A 14,775-nucleotide genomic window follows, 5' to 3' on the forward strand; every position below is an offset into this window, starting at 1 on the left:
GATTACAAACTCCTAACTTGCCACGAAAGTAATGTAACAAATGAGACGCAAGAGCCTTGGTGAACATGTTAGCAGGCTGAAGTTTAGTGGCAATATACATAGGTTGGATGATATTAAGTTTGATCTTTTCTCGAACGAGATGATAATCAATATCAATGTGTTTCGTACGTTCATGGAACACAGAGTTAGATGCAATGTAATTTGCTGATTTACTATCACAAAAGAGTGTAACTGGAGCAACATTGTAGAAACCAAAGTTCCTGAATAATGCAAGAAGCCAGACAACTTCACAGCAAGTGTCAGCCATACTCCGATATTCAGCCTCAGCTGAAAACCGGCTGAAAACCAAGAAGCGGTGTGTTGCTTTTTACACTTCCCGAAGATTAGAGAATTACCCAGTTTGATATAATAACCGGTTAGAGAGTGGCGAGTTTCTTTACAACTTCCCCAATCAGAGTCATAATAAGCACTCAGTTAAACAGAAGAGTGAGAATCCATAAGTAAACCTTATCCAGGAGAGTTTTTAAGAAATCTGACCACCTTATAGGCTGTAGTTAGATGATCTGCCCGGGGAGAAGTTAGAAATTGGGAAAGAACCTGAATGGCATATGACAGATCAGATCGCGTAACTGTGAGATAGAGAAGACGACCCACTAATCTTCTGTAAACTGAACCATCATGAGCATATAACAAAGGACTTGAGTTATTCTGCAATTGATGATTAATTTCCATTGGAAATTTGGATGGTTTGGCAGCAAGTAATCCGGTATCAGTCAATATTTCAAGGGTATATTTTCTTTGATGTAGATAAATTCCTTGATTTGAACGAGCAACCTCTATTCCCAGAAAATATTTAAGGGAACCCAAATCTTTTACCTTGAAGTAAGAAGCAAGATGAGCCTTGACTTGAGCAATTAATTTTTGATCATTACCAGTGATCAAAATATCATTAACATACACCAGTAAGGCAACAAATTGAGAGGATGTATGCAGAGTAAAGAGACTATTATCTGAATGAGATTGTTCAAAATTAAAGACCTTTAAAGCAGTTGAAAATTTATCAAACCAGCACCTAGGAGCATGTCTGAGGCCATAGATTGACTTAATCAGTTTGCAGACCAGGTTTGTAGGATCTGAAATATTGTGAATGGAAGCAAAGGAAGACAGTTCAAAATAACTAGGGGGAAGCTTCATGTACACAGTTTCATTCAGTTCACCATGAAGGAAAGCATTAGTGATATCTAGTTGGGAGATAGTCCATTTCTGAATGGATGTAATAGCAATTAACAATCTGACTGTGACCATTTTTGCAACTGTTGCAAAGGTCTCAAAATAATCCAAATCATGAGTTTGAGTAAAGCCCTTGGCCACCAACCTGACTTTATATCTGTCAATTGTGCCATTGGGGAGGTACTTAATTGTAAATAGCCATTTACAATCAACTATGTTGGTATGAGGATGTTTGGGAACAAGAATCCAAGTATGATTATTTTCTAAAGTATCAAGCTCTAATTTCATAGTTTTTAACCAGTTAGCATCAGTAGCAGCCTGTTTGTAGGTATGAGGAGTAAACTGTTTAACAGTAGCAACTAAGTATTGCTGATAAGAAGGTGAGAATTTAGCATAGAAAATGTAGTTGTGTAAGGGGTAAGAAATACCTTGTGTCATGTGAGCAGATGTCGAGGAGAGATTAGTGATCAGAGATGCTGGAAGGCCTTTGAAGTCTTTGAATTTATGATGAATCTGTTTATTTCTAGTTGATTTGGAAAGAGCAAGAGGTAGAGAAGGAGAAGGAGTATAAATATCTTGATTAGTTGAAACCTGATCAGTAGAGTGATGAGGAAAAGGAACTATGTCTGAGGAGATAGCGGAAAGAACATGACTAATATCATCAGATGACTCAGAATGCAATGGAGATAGAAATAATGGGATTGAAGTATTAGATGAAACAAGAGAATGAAAGGGAAATATATGTTCTACAAAGATGACATGTCTAGAAATGATGAAAGTTTTTGTTTGTAAATCAAGAATTTTGTAGCCTTTCTTATTGAAAGGATAACCAACAAAGACTCCCTTATTAGCTCTAGGTGCAAATTTATCTGAGATTGTTTTGATATTGGTAAAGTAACATAAACAACCAAATGCCTTGAGATGATTATATAAAGGAGGTTTATTGAACAACAATTCATAAGGAGTTCTATAGTTTAACTGTTTGGAAGGTGTTAGATTGATGATGTGGGCAGCTATAAGAACCAAATCACCCCGGAATTTAACAGGAATGTTAGATTGAAATTTAAGAGTTCTGGCTACCCTCAACAGATGTTGATGCTTTCTCTCAACAATGCCATTTTGTTGAGGGGTATGAGACAACTTGTTTGATGTAAAATGCCTTTAGAGCTGAAAAAATTGTGAAGATCTTGGTTGACAAATTCTGTACCATTGTCAGACCTGAGAATTTTAATATTTTTGGAGAATTGATTTTGAACATAAGAAAGAAATTGAATTATTAAAGAGGGAACTTCAGTTTTATGGGTACAGAGAAATAACCATATACATTTGGAATAATCATCTACAATAGTCAACAAATAGTGACACTTGCCATGTGTGGGATGCCTATAGGGTCCCCACACATCACAGTGTATCATATCAAACACACAGGAACTACTGGATGTACTGTTGGTGAAAGATAATTTTGATTGTTTAGCCATATGACAAATTTCACAATGCTGAATTACAGAAGAAGATTGAGACTTCAGAGTAGGTAAATGACTTAGAACAACAGAAGAAGGGTGACCTAGTCTATTGTGCCAGAGATGCACATTCAATATTTATTCTGAATAGCAACTGTTGCTATCACATTTTCAAGGAGTATATCAGTATGAAGTTTGAATAAGCCATCCTCCAGATCACCAATCTTCTTCCTCTTCATCATGACAAGCTCCTGTAAAAAGCACTTGGAAGCAGAAAAATGAATCAAGCAAGTATTGTCTAAAGATAATTTGGAAATAGATAACAGATTACATTGGAAATCTGGGACAAACAGAACTTGTTTAAGGACTAAGGAAGGTGTGAGATGAACAGTTTCAACAAATGTGATGGTAGTTTTGTTGCCATTAGGCAAATGTATCTCAGAATGAACAGAAACAGGATTGGTGAGTAATTGAAAATAAGAAGTAATGTGGTGAGTTGCACATAAATCTATAATCCAGACTTGAGGTGAATTATGGAATGACACAGTAGTAAGTGAATCAGAAGTTATACCTGCCATGGATGTAACTTGAGATGTACTTGGAGTATGGCTAATTGTATTAGCTGACATCCAAGAGTTTGAGGGAGTAGTGCCAGACATCTTTGCTTGCAACATATTAATGATTTGTTGACATTGTTGATCAGACATAAGAGGCACAGATGGAACAAAGTTCACAGCAGATTGTACATTTGAGAGATTGTCAGATTGAGTCAAAGGACCAGAAGAAGACACAGATTGTGTGATATTTGCAGCAGGCTGAAACCTCTTGTTAGTAGCATTTATAGGTTTAGGCTTTGGTTTACCATATAATCGATTCCAATCAGGATAACATTTATCTCTTGTATGTCTAGTTAAATTATAGTAATCACACATTAGACTTGAATCAGCTGGTTTCTTGACAGTCTTAGGCTTAAAGTTGGAATTAGACTTGAGTCTAACATTCATAGCTAAACTCTCTGTCATTATACCAACAGTCGAGATGTCTCTCTGATTTTCTTCTTGTAAGAGCATAGAATAGGCATAATTTATATCAGGTAAAGGATGCATAAGTAGAATCTGACCCCTAGTGTTGGTAAAAATCGTATTTAATCCCATGAGAAATTGACTCAGCTTTGTTATCTTTTCATATTGCTCTAATTTCATAACCTTTCCACAAGCACAATTACTTGCAGCACATATGCATTTTGGAATTGGAGATAAGCTATATAATTCATCAATTAAGCCTCGAAACTGAGTAAAGTAGGCAATTATAGATTTTGTGCCTTGAGTCAATGATGCTAGTTCTTTACGAAGATTAAAAAGTCGTGGTACATTACTCTGTGCAAATCTAGTGGCCAGGTCTTCCCAGATCTGTTTAAAAGTGTGAAAAATAGACACTACGCTTTTCCTAATTTCAGATGAAATTGAGTTAAGAAGCCATGAAATTACCAAATCATCGCTTCGCATCCAAAGAGAAAGTTGAGGCGAATTAGAAGCTGGTTTGACTTGTGTTCCATCAATGAATCCAAGTTTCAGCTTCGCAGAAAGAGTAATTTGTACAGATCTACTCCATTGATGATAATTCTGATCTGTAAGTTGTTCTGAAACAAGAGATAAACCTGGATGATCGGACGAACTTAGATAGTATGGATGATTGATGTCAATCACAATGTTTGCAGTAGATGTAGCAGCGGATGTATTAGCCATGGGTGAAGTTGATCGAGAATTTAACGCACTCGCATATGAACGCATATGTATCTATGTATCTATATCTTTGCCCCCTCTCTCCTCCCCCCTTTGAGCAAGAGATTATCTATCTATATAGACTTATTAGAATATTCTAGATTTAACAATCTGCAAGTTGCAATAACTGAATTTGGTGTTGCCTTATTCTGCAAGTTGTAGTTGTCCCGCTCAACATTCTTTGTTGTCTTATCTGCTGAGTTGGATTGAGTAGTAGTATCCACAACACTATGAAATTTTGTTGGGGAAAACTTATTTTCGAGAAATTTTATTCTTTAATATTTTGTCCATGGGAATGCTTTTTTTGAGTAATTTTTTTTTCCCACGAAAACTTAGTTTCGGAAAACTTGTTTTGAGAAACTTTTTCCCAGAAAAAATATTTTGTGGCTGAAGCTTTCCTAGTTCTTTTCTCGAATTTTTTTTCCAAGAATATTTTGTCAAAAAAATGTTTATCCAAAATTTAATTTCAAAAAATTCTTGATAATATTTTTTCATTTTTTTTATCATAGGGAATCCGCAGCCGCCACCATTCGGGTGCGCGCAATAACCTGCAAATCACGTGAAACAAGGTAAATCGTATTTAATCCGCTATCCTTCGGGTGCGGGCAATAGTCTGCAAATCACGTGAACCAAGTTAAACCGCATTTAAGCGATATGCTCGGGTTTCAGGAAGCATAATTATAAATTTTTCTCCCGTGAGATTCAAACACGAATATGTGACTAAGAGAATTATTATCATATTTTTAACAAACTGGGCCAACACTTACGGGCTTATTTTTTTATTTTTCATTCTATTTCCTTCAAAAATTTTAACAAGTAAACCTAAAAATATAATGATCATTATTTTCTTTTCTCATTCCTTTCTCATTTCATTCTTTTATTTATTTTTCTTCAGCTTCATTTTTTCATGTCAAGTGAACCAATTTTAAGATTTTAAAGAGTCTGTTGAAGCTTTAATTTTAATATTATTCTTTATAATTTTGAAGTCAAAATCTTACCGGAAGAGTTGCCGAGAGGCGAGAGCTCCTGGGGAGACGCAAATATGGACGAGTTATAACCGTAAGTCCGTAACGATTACCTCATGGGGTATATATGCCTGCATGGTCCCCAGCCTACATGTTTATAGGCATAACATGATTTATACTTGATTTCTTGATTACTTAAAGCAGATGCTCCAACCTTTATATATGTTTAAGACGTACGCACTAGCTAGGTTCGTAGTTTTCTTGATGGTCCTCGTATTTTTGGCCTCTGTTATATAATAACTTTGGTGGTTTTGTACACAGAGTTGTGCTACTAGCTTGTTAATTATTGACTATATATGTATAATTTATGTTATGGTATGTTTTTCGTCACTCGAACCATCATCATTTGAAGCATAGGACAAAAACATATACACAGAAAATACATATGTACGATCTTAGGCTGTGTTTGATATCACTGTTGTCCAAATAAATAACAGTTTTTTATTGGATGCAGCGTTTCTTAATTAAATTCAAAAACTTTTTTTGCTGGAAAGCAACGTCTCCGCCTACTTTTTTAATAGCCCGTAATAATTGATTTCACCATTGAAATTCATATCAAAAATATTATTTTTAAAATATTTTTACATTAAAACATATACATATAAAAAATATTACCAAATTAAGAATGTGTTTGTTTAACTCTGATAAAATCCAAAATCTGGTGCTTTTGACCCAAAAGTGGATATTAGATAAAGTAAGTTCTCATGTTTTTAGAAAAAACTGCTTTTCAGCTAACTTTCACCATTAAACCTTATCAAAACCATTATTATTTTAAATTTTTTTATATAAAACATATATATCAAAAAAATTACCAAACAATTATCTAATGTTTACAACAACACTTTTTTAAGCAACATTTTTTCTAATAATACAACAATTTTTAACAGAAATCACAAACAGAGAGCGTTAGCTAGAAAAAAACGTGTTTGATATATTATTAATCACTGAAATAAAAAATAAAAGAAAAATTTCTTTTTACAGATGAAAACAAAAATAAAAATAACAAATAATAACAAACATGTAAAATATGATCTCAAAATAAGTTTTTTAAATAACCATCTTAAACTGGTAAATTGTAAGGAAATATTTAGTGTCATTTTTGTTGTATATTGAGTACATAAGGTTTATTTTATGTTACTTTCACTTATTTATTTTCTTTCAAAATTTTCGTTAACTCAGTTTTAAATAATGAGAATTACTAATAGACAATACAAACTCTCCGTTTTGAACTATAAATACAATTAAATACTAATTTTAATTAATTTTGGACGTGAATCAATTTGTGTTAAATAGAAGCCTGATTAAAAGATATAATATTTTTAAGTTATTATATGTCTATAAAATATGTAAACTATACACTCATGATTAGAGAACAACTTAATTAAAACACCTGATTGTCTTGAATTATCTTGAAAAAATGAGCGTTACGTTTACAAATGATACTCGGGCCTTGTATTAACAATGCTTCTCCAAATTTACGAAAATTATCTTTGATTAACCACTTCACACAAGAGAGGGCTAAAATTTTCATTATAATGATTTAATTTGAGATTTTGTATATTTAAGAGTAAAAGTAGTTTAATCCTTTAACATGTTTCTATAATTTTATCTTATTTGACCCTTGGAGATTAAAAATAATGTGTTGTTATTGTGATTTTCATTTTTTGTATTTGTAAAATGTTTTAAAAATATATATATAACTAGAACACAGGGTCTTTAACACATGAATAAGGAAGGGCTAATAAATATTAATTGATTTATAATTAAGAGTAAAAATTTGGTTGATTTAGAAAATGTCAAGGGAGTTTTTTATAAAATAAGAAAATAGCTATGGGAGTCTAGATTGAGCAACCGAGATGTAAAATTAGTGAAAAAGAAACGTGATTTTGACCAGTAGTGAATTTCCCCAGAAATTAAGTGATTTGCATGTGGCTGATGCCTGTTACTAAATACTAAACATCTTACTAATAGTGTGTTAACAAAAAGGGAACAGGAACACCCTCTCCCCTTGCCTCTACTTAACTCAACAATGGTTTTGTTGTAGCCAGGAGTGGTGAACACAAGTACCGTTAAATATGGTATTCACATTTTGCATGTTAATTCTCATCAACTTTTCTATACCCTGAAGGTTTGATTTTTGAATCTATAATTTAAATTACCTCTGGACTGATTGGGAAGTTATAAACCCATGGATCCACGTCATTGGTTGGATCGGAAACGAAAGAGCAAAATGTTTTTCAAGTTCTGATCTTCGGAAATCAGTGAGATATTTATTTTTTTGAGGGCTTATTTAAAAGTCAGGAAATCAATGGAAGTATTTTATTAGATGTCTTTAGATTGTTGATCACATTGACAGGATAGAGACTTTGATTAGGGAGCACTGCTTTAAAAACATCAAACCATCAATTGTAATGTATAGAAATCGTAAATATGCAGCTGTAGTCATTAACAAATAGTATATGGAATCCGACTACATTTTAAATTGTAAGGTTGCCATTATAATTTGGTGCTTGTGAATGGTAATATATGTAGCTAGGTCGATTAGTTGCATGTTATTCCCAGATCGGGATCCTTTCACATAAACTCGTCCCCAGTCATGCACGAAGAAAAAATATATTCGATCAAGTAATTAAACTCAAGTGGTCCATAATCTATAGCCTAAATTAAAGGAGATTCCAAAGAGAACTGCTATGTATATTAACCCTTATATATTGAACCAATAGCAGATCACCACCTTCTTTTCTCAAGGAACAAACCTGGCCTATAAATTCATCATGCATTTTCACTCTTCTTCTCACATAACCCAAGTCTTCTTACTTCCCCCATTCATAGTTATTTACATACATATTCTTATACTTATACGTATTATCGATACTAAACACATGAAAGGGGTACTTGTGTTGGTAGCAATGTTATCTGGTGTTATTGTATGGGCATGGACGGTGGTGAGGTGGGTGTGGTTGAGGCCAAAAACGATGGAAAAACTGTTAAGGGGGCAAGGTCTTTCTGGAAATCGATATCGTCTATTCTATGGTGACACCAAGGAGATTAAACATATGGCGAAACTTGCTAATTCTAAGCCAATTAATCTCTGCGATGATATTGTTCCTCGAGTTCTCCCTTTCCATCATCACATTATCAAGGCTCATGGTATGTCGTCGTACGTACACATATTTAATTATTGGTCCCTGGTATTGTTAAACTCCCCCCTTGTCACTCAAAGTACACACATCTACTTTTAAAAACGAACTTACAATTAATCCTTTGCTAGTTGATTTGTACTATAACTTTTATGTTACAATTATTGAATGCTATGAACGTGTGTGCGGTACAAGTAGTGTTGGCCTTTGAGTTGCTCCTAGCTACTAGTTTGAAAATGGGGGTAAAACACAGACTTCATTTTTACTCTCGGAGTAAAAATGTTGTTTACATGAACACTCCCCAGCACCAAACTAATTGTGTAATGTTGTATGCGTAAAAAGTTGTCTTCTCACAGCGTCGCTTAACAGGAAAGAGTTCTTTTACATGGATGGGTCCAGTAGCAAGGGTGAACATTCTGGAACCGGAACTGATCAAAGAAATTCTAATGAACAACAAGGATTTTAAGAAACCTACTCCTAATCCTCTTGCAAAGTATCTAGTATCTGGATTGACTGGCTATGAGGATGAAAAATGGAGTAAACATCGGAAGATCATTAATCCAGCTTTTTATGTCGACAAATTAAAGGCAAGTTAGTCTACAGATATTCTCAGTTATAAATTACACCCTTACTGACAAGGCCAAGCACAGTAATTTATTGCAATACAAATTTGCACATTTTTTTTGTTATATAGAATATGGTTTCGGCAATGTGCGTGAGTTCTAGCGAGATGATGAAGGAATGGGAGATCTTAATCGATGGAAACTCAAATGCAGCTTGTGAGGTGAATATTCAACCTTATATTGAGGCCTTAACCAGTGATGTGATATCCAGAACTGCTTTTGGAAGTAGCTATATCCAAGGTCGAAAAATACATCAACTTCAAAAAGAACAGGCTCAGCTGACTCTCGAAGTTTTGCAATCTGTTTACATTCCAGGGTGGAGGTACACACACATTACCTTTTCTTAATCTACTTCTTGGCATGCATGTCCTGCACTAGCCGATATAACATTTGCCTCCTTTTCTTTCCCTATATGTGTTTGAAGGTTTTTGCCAACTAGAAAAAACAGGAGACTAAAAGAAATCAACAATCAACTGAGGTGCCTTTTCGAAGATATTATTAAGAAAAGGGAAAACACCATGAATTTGGGAGAAGATGATAACGACGATGACTTACTGAGCTTGTTAATGAAATCCAATCGAAAAGAAATTCAAGAAAACGGAGACAACAATAACCTTGGAATGAACACATCAGAAATAATTGAGGAATGCAAAACATTTTATTTTGCTGGTCAAGAGACTACTTCGAATCTGCTAACATGGACCATGATTCTGTTGAGCATCCACCCAAATTGGCAAGTTCATGCAAGAGAAGAGGTGTTTCAAGTTTTTGGAACCCGGAAACCAGATTATGATGGACTCGGCCGCCTTAAAATTGTAAGTACCTAATTATAAATCGTTACAGTTCTCAGGTACATGGTGCTATCAGCCCCTTTATTATCTTTTAATTCTGACATGTAGGTAACAATGATTCTGAACGAGGTTCTAAGATTGTACCCTCCTGCTACTATATTTACTCGAGTCATCTATAAAGAAACGAAACTAGGAAAAATGACACTTCCTCCTGGGGTACAGTTTTTGTTGCCAGTACTATTAGTCCATCATGACAGTGAATTATGGGGAGAGGATGCGAAAGAGTTCAACCCAGATAGATTTTCGCAAGGAATTAGTAAAGCAACCAATAATCGGGTATCATTTTTCCCTTTCAGCTGGGGACCTAGAGTATGTATTGGCAACAATTTTGCGATATTGGAAGCAAAACTTGCCATAGCAATGATGCTTCAACGCTTCTCCTTTGAGCTTTCACCTTTTTATACGCATGCACCTTCATTTGTGTTAACCCTTAAACCCCAGTATGGTGCTCATATGCTTTTGCGCAAAATATAAGTCCTCCAAGTACGAGGGGTCATATATTAAAACAAAGATCAAGAGTTACACTTTGGTACGTTGACAGCAAATTTGCAATGCAACATGTGTGTATAGATATATGTTGTTTTGGTCATACTAAAATAATGATCAATACCTCTGTTGTTTCGTGTAGACTTTCTGAGCAAATTTGCAATGGGATTAAATATCAAAATGTTGATTCAAGTAAAGGTTATATATCAATTTAATTATTAAACTTAATAAGGTATCATTTGAATCATTAAAGTCATAATAAATATCAAACAAATTCCTTAATATATATGCTTGAGATTTTTTTTTTAATCGTAGGTAACCCGCAGCCGCTACCCTTCGGGTGCGCACCGGGTAAACCCTACGGGCTTACGCAATATCATGCACGGGTAAACCCTACGGGCTTACGCAATATCATGCAAACCACATGAACCAAGGTAAATCTCATTTAAGCGACATTTGATCGGTATAAATATCTGTCGCTAACATGCTCATGCCCCTTCTCCGTGCTCGTTCGGAAAATCTTAAAATAAGTAAATTACCACTTAAAACAAATAAGTGACTTAGAAATGATAATCATATAAATATTTATTAGTTTAATTAGTTATACAAGTGTTTGGATAATTTTACTTGTAAGTCATAATTCTTTTTACATATTTTAACTAAAATAAATAATTTTTAAGGAAAAGTATCTTAATTCTTATACTTTTAGTTAGATTAACATTTAAAAATATATGTTTTAAAATTAAAATTAATAAAAAAGTGAAAAATTAAAATAAGTTAAAAAAATACGTCGCTATTAACATTTAACTTATCGGCTTATAAGTTGTAAATTCAACTTATGAGTCTGGTCGTCGATAAGTTGTTACGGGTTTACAAGTCATTAAATTGACTTATAAGATTTGTCAAACATGCCCAAGTTTTAAAAAACACGGGAAACAAATGAAATGTAAGTAAAATAATTTCATTTTTAATTATAATTATCCTTCCTAGTTTTTAAAATAAACTAAAACAAGTGGTCATTAATACAAAATTGAGATATTTTCATTCTAAAAGTTCTACAAAAATAAGATGAAAGTACTTACCTACTTATTACTTACTTCATTCCTATTTAAAAACTCTGAAGCAAGTATATATATATATATATATATATATATATATATATATATGGGCTACTCTAATATAAACCAATTTTAAAATAGAAATTAGAAATCAATTTTTTATAAAATTAATTTGAAATATATCATATATGGTATGCAAATCAATCGTTGAGAGAGGTAGAAAAATACAGTGAAATCGGATTTTAATTTTTTTTTTTTACGGTTTGACGGGAAAAATCAAATCAAAAACGGAGGGGAAAAGTTGAAATTGGGTGTGGGAGGGTGCAGATTAGTTGGGTATGGTGCTTTTAGGGGACCATTAGATTAGATTGATCTAATGACTTAGATTAATTTCTAGTTTCTATTTTAATTTTAGTTTCCATTTGATCATGTGCCTATATATATATACATATATATATATGGAGCTACTAGAAACCTTTTTATAATAGAAACTAGAAACCTACAGCCCAACCCAAATAAAAGCAACCTGTTATGGATTAAAAATTAGGGTATATTAATTGCTGTATTATTACTAGGGTTCGTGAGTTTCGAGGCTCGATTTGACTGCTCTTGTGTCTCGTGACTTGATCTGCATTAACAAGATGCCTACGTACCTTACTGATTGCCAATGATCAAGTCAAAAAAGTAGTTCTGATTTGTGGGGTGAGGCCCCTTATATAGATGTTGGGAATCCTTGATCTGGACTAGAGTTAGGAGACTTGGTGAGCAAGTCTCTGAATTAGAATGGACTTTGGAGTCCTAGGAAGTAGAATTCTGATTCCTTATCCTATGAGATTTCTTGGAGGCCAATCTCCAAGGAATTGTGTCCTTACTTGGACTTTATTTATCAACTGATTTATCCCTTATTAATTAATTACAAAACTAATTAAAATCCAGGGTTTTGGGCCCTTTCTAATGGGCTTTACTGTCAGCCCAATTCTGATATAATTAATGCGATATTAATTACACAATCAAGGCTTATTTTACTCCTTATCATTTGCCCCCCAACTTCTGGGAAACCGTAAAAGATTTCTCAAAAGTTAAGTTCGTTTGTTCCCTTACAGGGTATCGTTTTTGCGTAAAGTGTGGAGCGGCCTACACATTTACAACGACTTGTCTTGTACGTGGCTTTAGGGTTGTTTTATAACCTCCCCATTACTTTTCTTTACCTTTATTCCTATTATTTAGGAATTTTCTGGTATTTTTCCTTAATTTCCAGGATTTTTCCCTTAATTTATGGGATTTATAGGAATTTTCCTTTAATTTTCAGAAAATATTCATAATTTTCAGGAATTTTCAAAGAATTTCCTTAATTTTCAGGATTTATTCCTAATTTCTAGGATTTTTCCTTAATTTACAGGAATTTTCCCTTAAATTCTGGTATTTTTCCTCAATTTATAGGATTTATTCCTAATTTCCAGAAAATATTCATAATTTTCTGGTATTTTCCAAGGAATTTATAGGGTTTATTTCTAATTTCCAGAAAATATTCATAATTTTATGGAATTTGCCAAGGAATTTCCATTTTTCACGAAAATATTCATATTTTCCCCCCTTTTTCTTCTCTTTTTTCTTTTTTCTTTTTTCTTTTTTCTTTTCTCTTTTTTTAATATATATTCGACCAGGAATCCTTTCGACCAGGATCCTGGTCGAATAACGTGCCAATTTGCCTTGGTCGACAGCCATCTCGAGCAGAAACAGTCGATCAGGATCCTGACCGAAATTCGGTTAGGATTTTTCCTATTTTGACCGAATAAAGCTCTCATTTTATCCTGATCGTGTGCAACTTCGACCAGAACTTCTCGACCAAAATCCTGAACGCTCGACCAGAATCCTGACCGAAATTCGGTCAGGATTTATTAGCTTTTGACCGAATAATTACTCAGTATTTTCAGATTGTGAACTTTTCGACCAGAAACCTTTGAACAGAAATCCTAATCGAATTTTCGGTCAAAAATCTGATACTCGTCCTTTTTTCTAACTGAATAATAGGCCAATTAATCCCTGGTCGTGGTTGTTTTCGACCACACTGCTTCGATCAGGAATCCAGCCAGAATCCTGACCGAAATTAAGTCAGGATTAACTTATAATTCTTGTAAATTGGGCTCCTTTTTGTTTTTACCATAATTGGGCCTCAACCCTGGGTCTTTTTCTTCTTTTATTTTGAAAATTCTAGATTTGGACCCTAATACTGGGCTTCTTTGGGCCCTTTAACACAGGCTTGATATACTCTCCAGGCCCAAAAATATTTGGGTTCCTTAGGGCTTTCCAGAACTCTCTAGAACACATATATATACATATTTATTTTTATACATATAGTTATTATTCTAGAATCTTACAGAATTTGGGCCCATGACTTGGGCTGAGCCTCTATTTATTATGGGCTTCAAAATCCAAATTCCAGAATATTCTGGAATTCTGAAGTATCTTTCATATTATCAATGTTTTATTTCCAAATTTTTCTAGAATTTTCTAGAATTGTCCAATTTTGGGCCCAAATGGGCTTTTGACCGGCTATAGCTGGTTAATCTCCTATTTCACCGACCCAATTACCGGATAGTTGTTACTATATAAAGGGGGAGAGGGAAATCAGAAATCACACTTCTCATTTCTCATTTCTCAAACACTCCTCTTCCCTCTTCTCCTCAAGAAGTTTTCCGGTGTTCACCTAGCCTTTTCCGACATTCTTCTCCTCCTTCCAAGGTTTCAAGTAATCTTCTATCTCCATCAATGGCAGATAAAAGTTTCGAGATAGCGGCTAAGATCGCTTTTGCTTCAAAAGGAGGTAATGATATCGAAATCCGCTCTTCTTATATGTCCTTATTAGACATGATAAACACTAGGGGGGATGAATACCCATCTAATGCACATCTAGATTCATTTGACTATTATAACAAATGGTACAATATAGATTTTGATAAGCTTAACAAACTTTATAACTTTCGTCCCCCTATTAGGCTAGTTCCTGCTGAAGGTGGTGACCGCACATGCCACTAGAAGCCTGACACTTTATTCATATATGTAGACGCCCTTATCGTTGGGCTTAGATTTCCTTTTCATGATTTCATTCCTGTCTTACTAG

General features: G+C 34.0%; 2 protein-coding genes across 2 annotated transcripts; one reads left to right on the forward strand and one right to left on the reverse strand.

Annotated features, from left to right (window-relative positions):
- Positions 1–2,804: 2,804 nt before the first annotated feature.
- LOC141708419 (uncharacterized) lies at positions 2,805–4,480 on the reverse strand. Its single transcript, XM_074512041.1, has 2 exons — positions 3,262–4,480; positions 2,805–2,941 (listed from the first exon to the last, which is right to left on the reverse strand). The coding sequence occupies exons 1-2, from the start codon at positions 4,478–4,480 to the stop codon at positions 2,907–2,909; spliced, it is 1,254 nt and encodes a 417-aa protein (XP_074368142.1). The 3' UTR covers positions 2,805–2,906.
- Positions 4,481–8,311: 3,831 nt separating this feature from the next.
- On the forward strand, positions 8,312–10,759 carry LOC141706277 (cytochrome P450 CYP72A219-like). The gene is made up of 5 exons (XM_074509076.1): positions 8,312–8,646; positions 9,006–9,223; positions 9,331–9,581; positions 9,684–10,074; positions 10,159–10,759. Exons 1-5 carry the CDS (start codon positions 8,379–8,381, stop codon positions 10,582–10,584), a joined length of 1,554 nt encoding a protein of 517 aa, XP_074365177.1. The 5' UTR covers positions 8,312–8,378; the 3' UTR covers positions 10,585–10,759.
- The last annotated feature ends 4,016 nt before the right edge of the window (positions 10,760–14,775 follow it).

This window comes from Apium graveolens, chromosome 2 (assembly GCF_009905375.1).
Source record: "Apium graveolens cultivar Ventura chromosome 2, ASM990537v1, whole genome shotgun sequence".
Classification (NCBI taxonomy): Eukaryota; Viridiplantae; Streptophyta; class Magnoliopsida; order Apiales; family Apiaceae; genus Apium; species Apium graveolens.

Excerpts from the sequence above, each read along its gene's own strand:
- LOC141708419 (XM_074512041.1), bottom strand. The coding sequence starts at position 4,480 with ATGCGTTCATATGCGAGTGCGTTAAATTCTCGATCAACTTCACCCATG. Across the intron at positions 2,942-3,261 it reads TCAAGTTACATCCATGGCAG|GAGCTTGTCATGATGAAGAG; the intron begins GTATAACTTCTG and ends TGCTTTTTACAG.
- LOC141706277 (XM_074509076.1), top strand. The coding sequence starts at position 8,379 with ATGAAAGGGGTACTTGTGTTGGTAGCAATGTTATCTGGTGTTATTGTA. Across the intron at positions 8,647-9,005 it reads TCACATTATCAAGGCTCATG|GAAAGAGTTCTTTTACATGG; the intron begins GTATGTCGTCGT and ends GTCGCTTAACAG. Across the intron at positions 10,075-10,158 it reads GACTCGGCCGCCTTAAAATT|GTAACAATGATTCTGAACGA; the intron begins GTAAGTACCTAA and ends TCTGACATGTAG.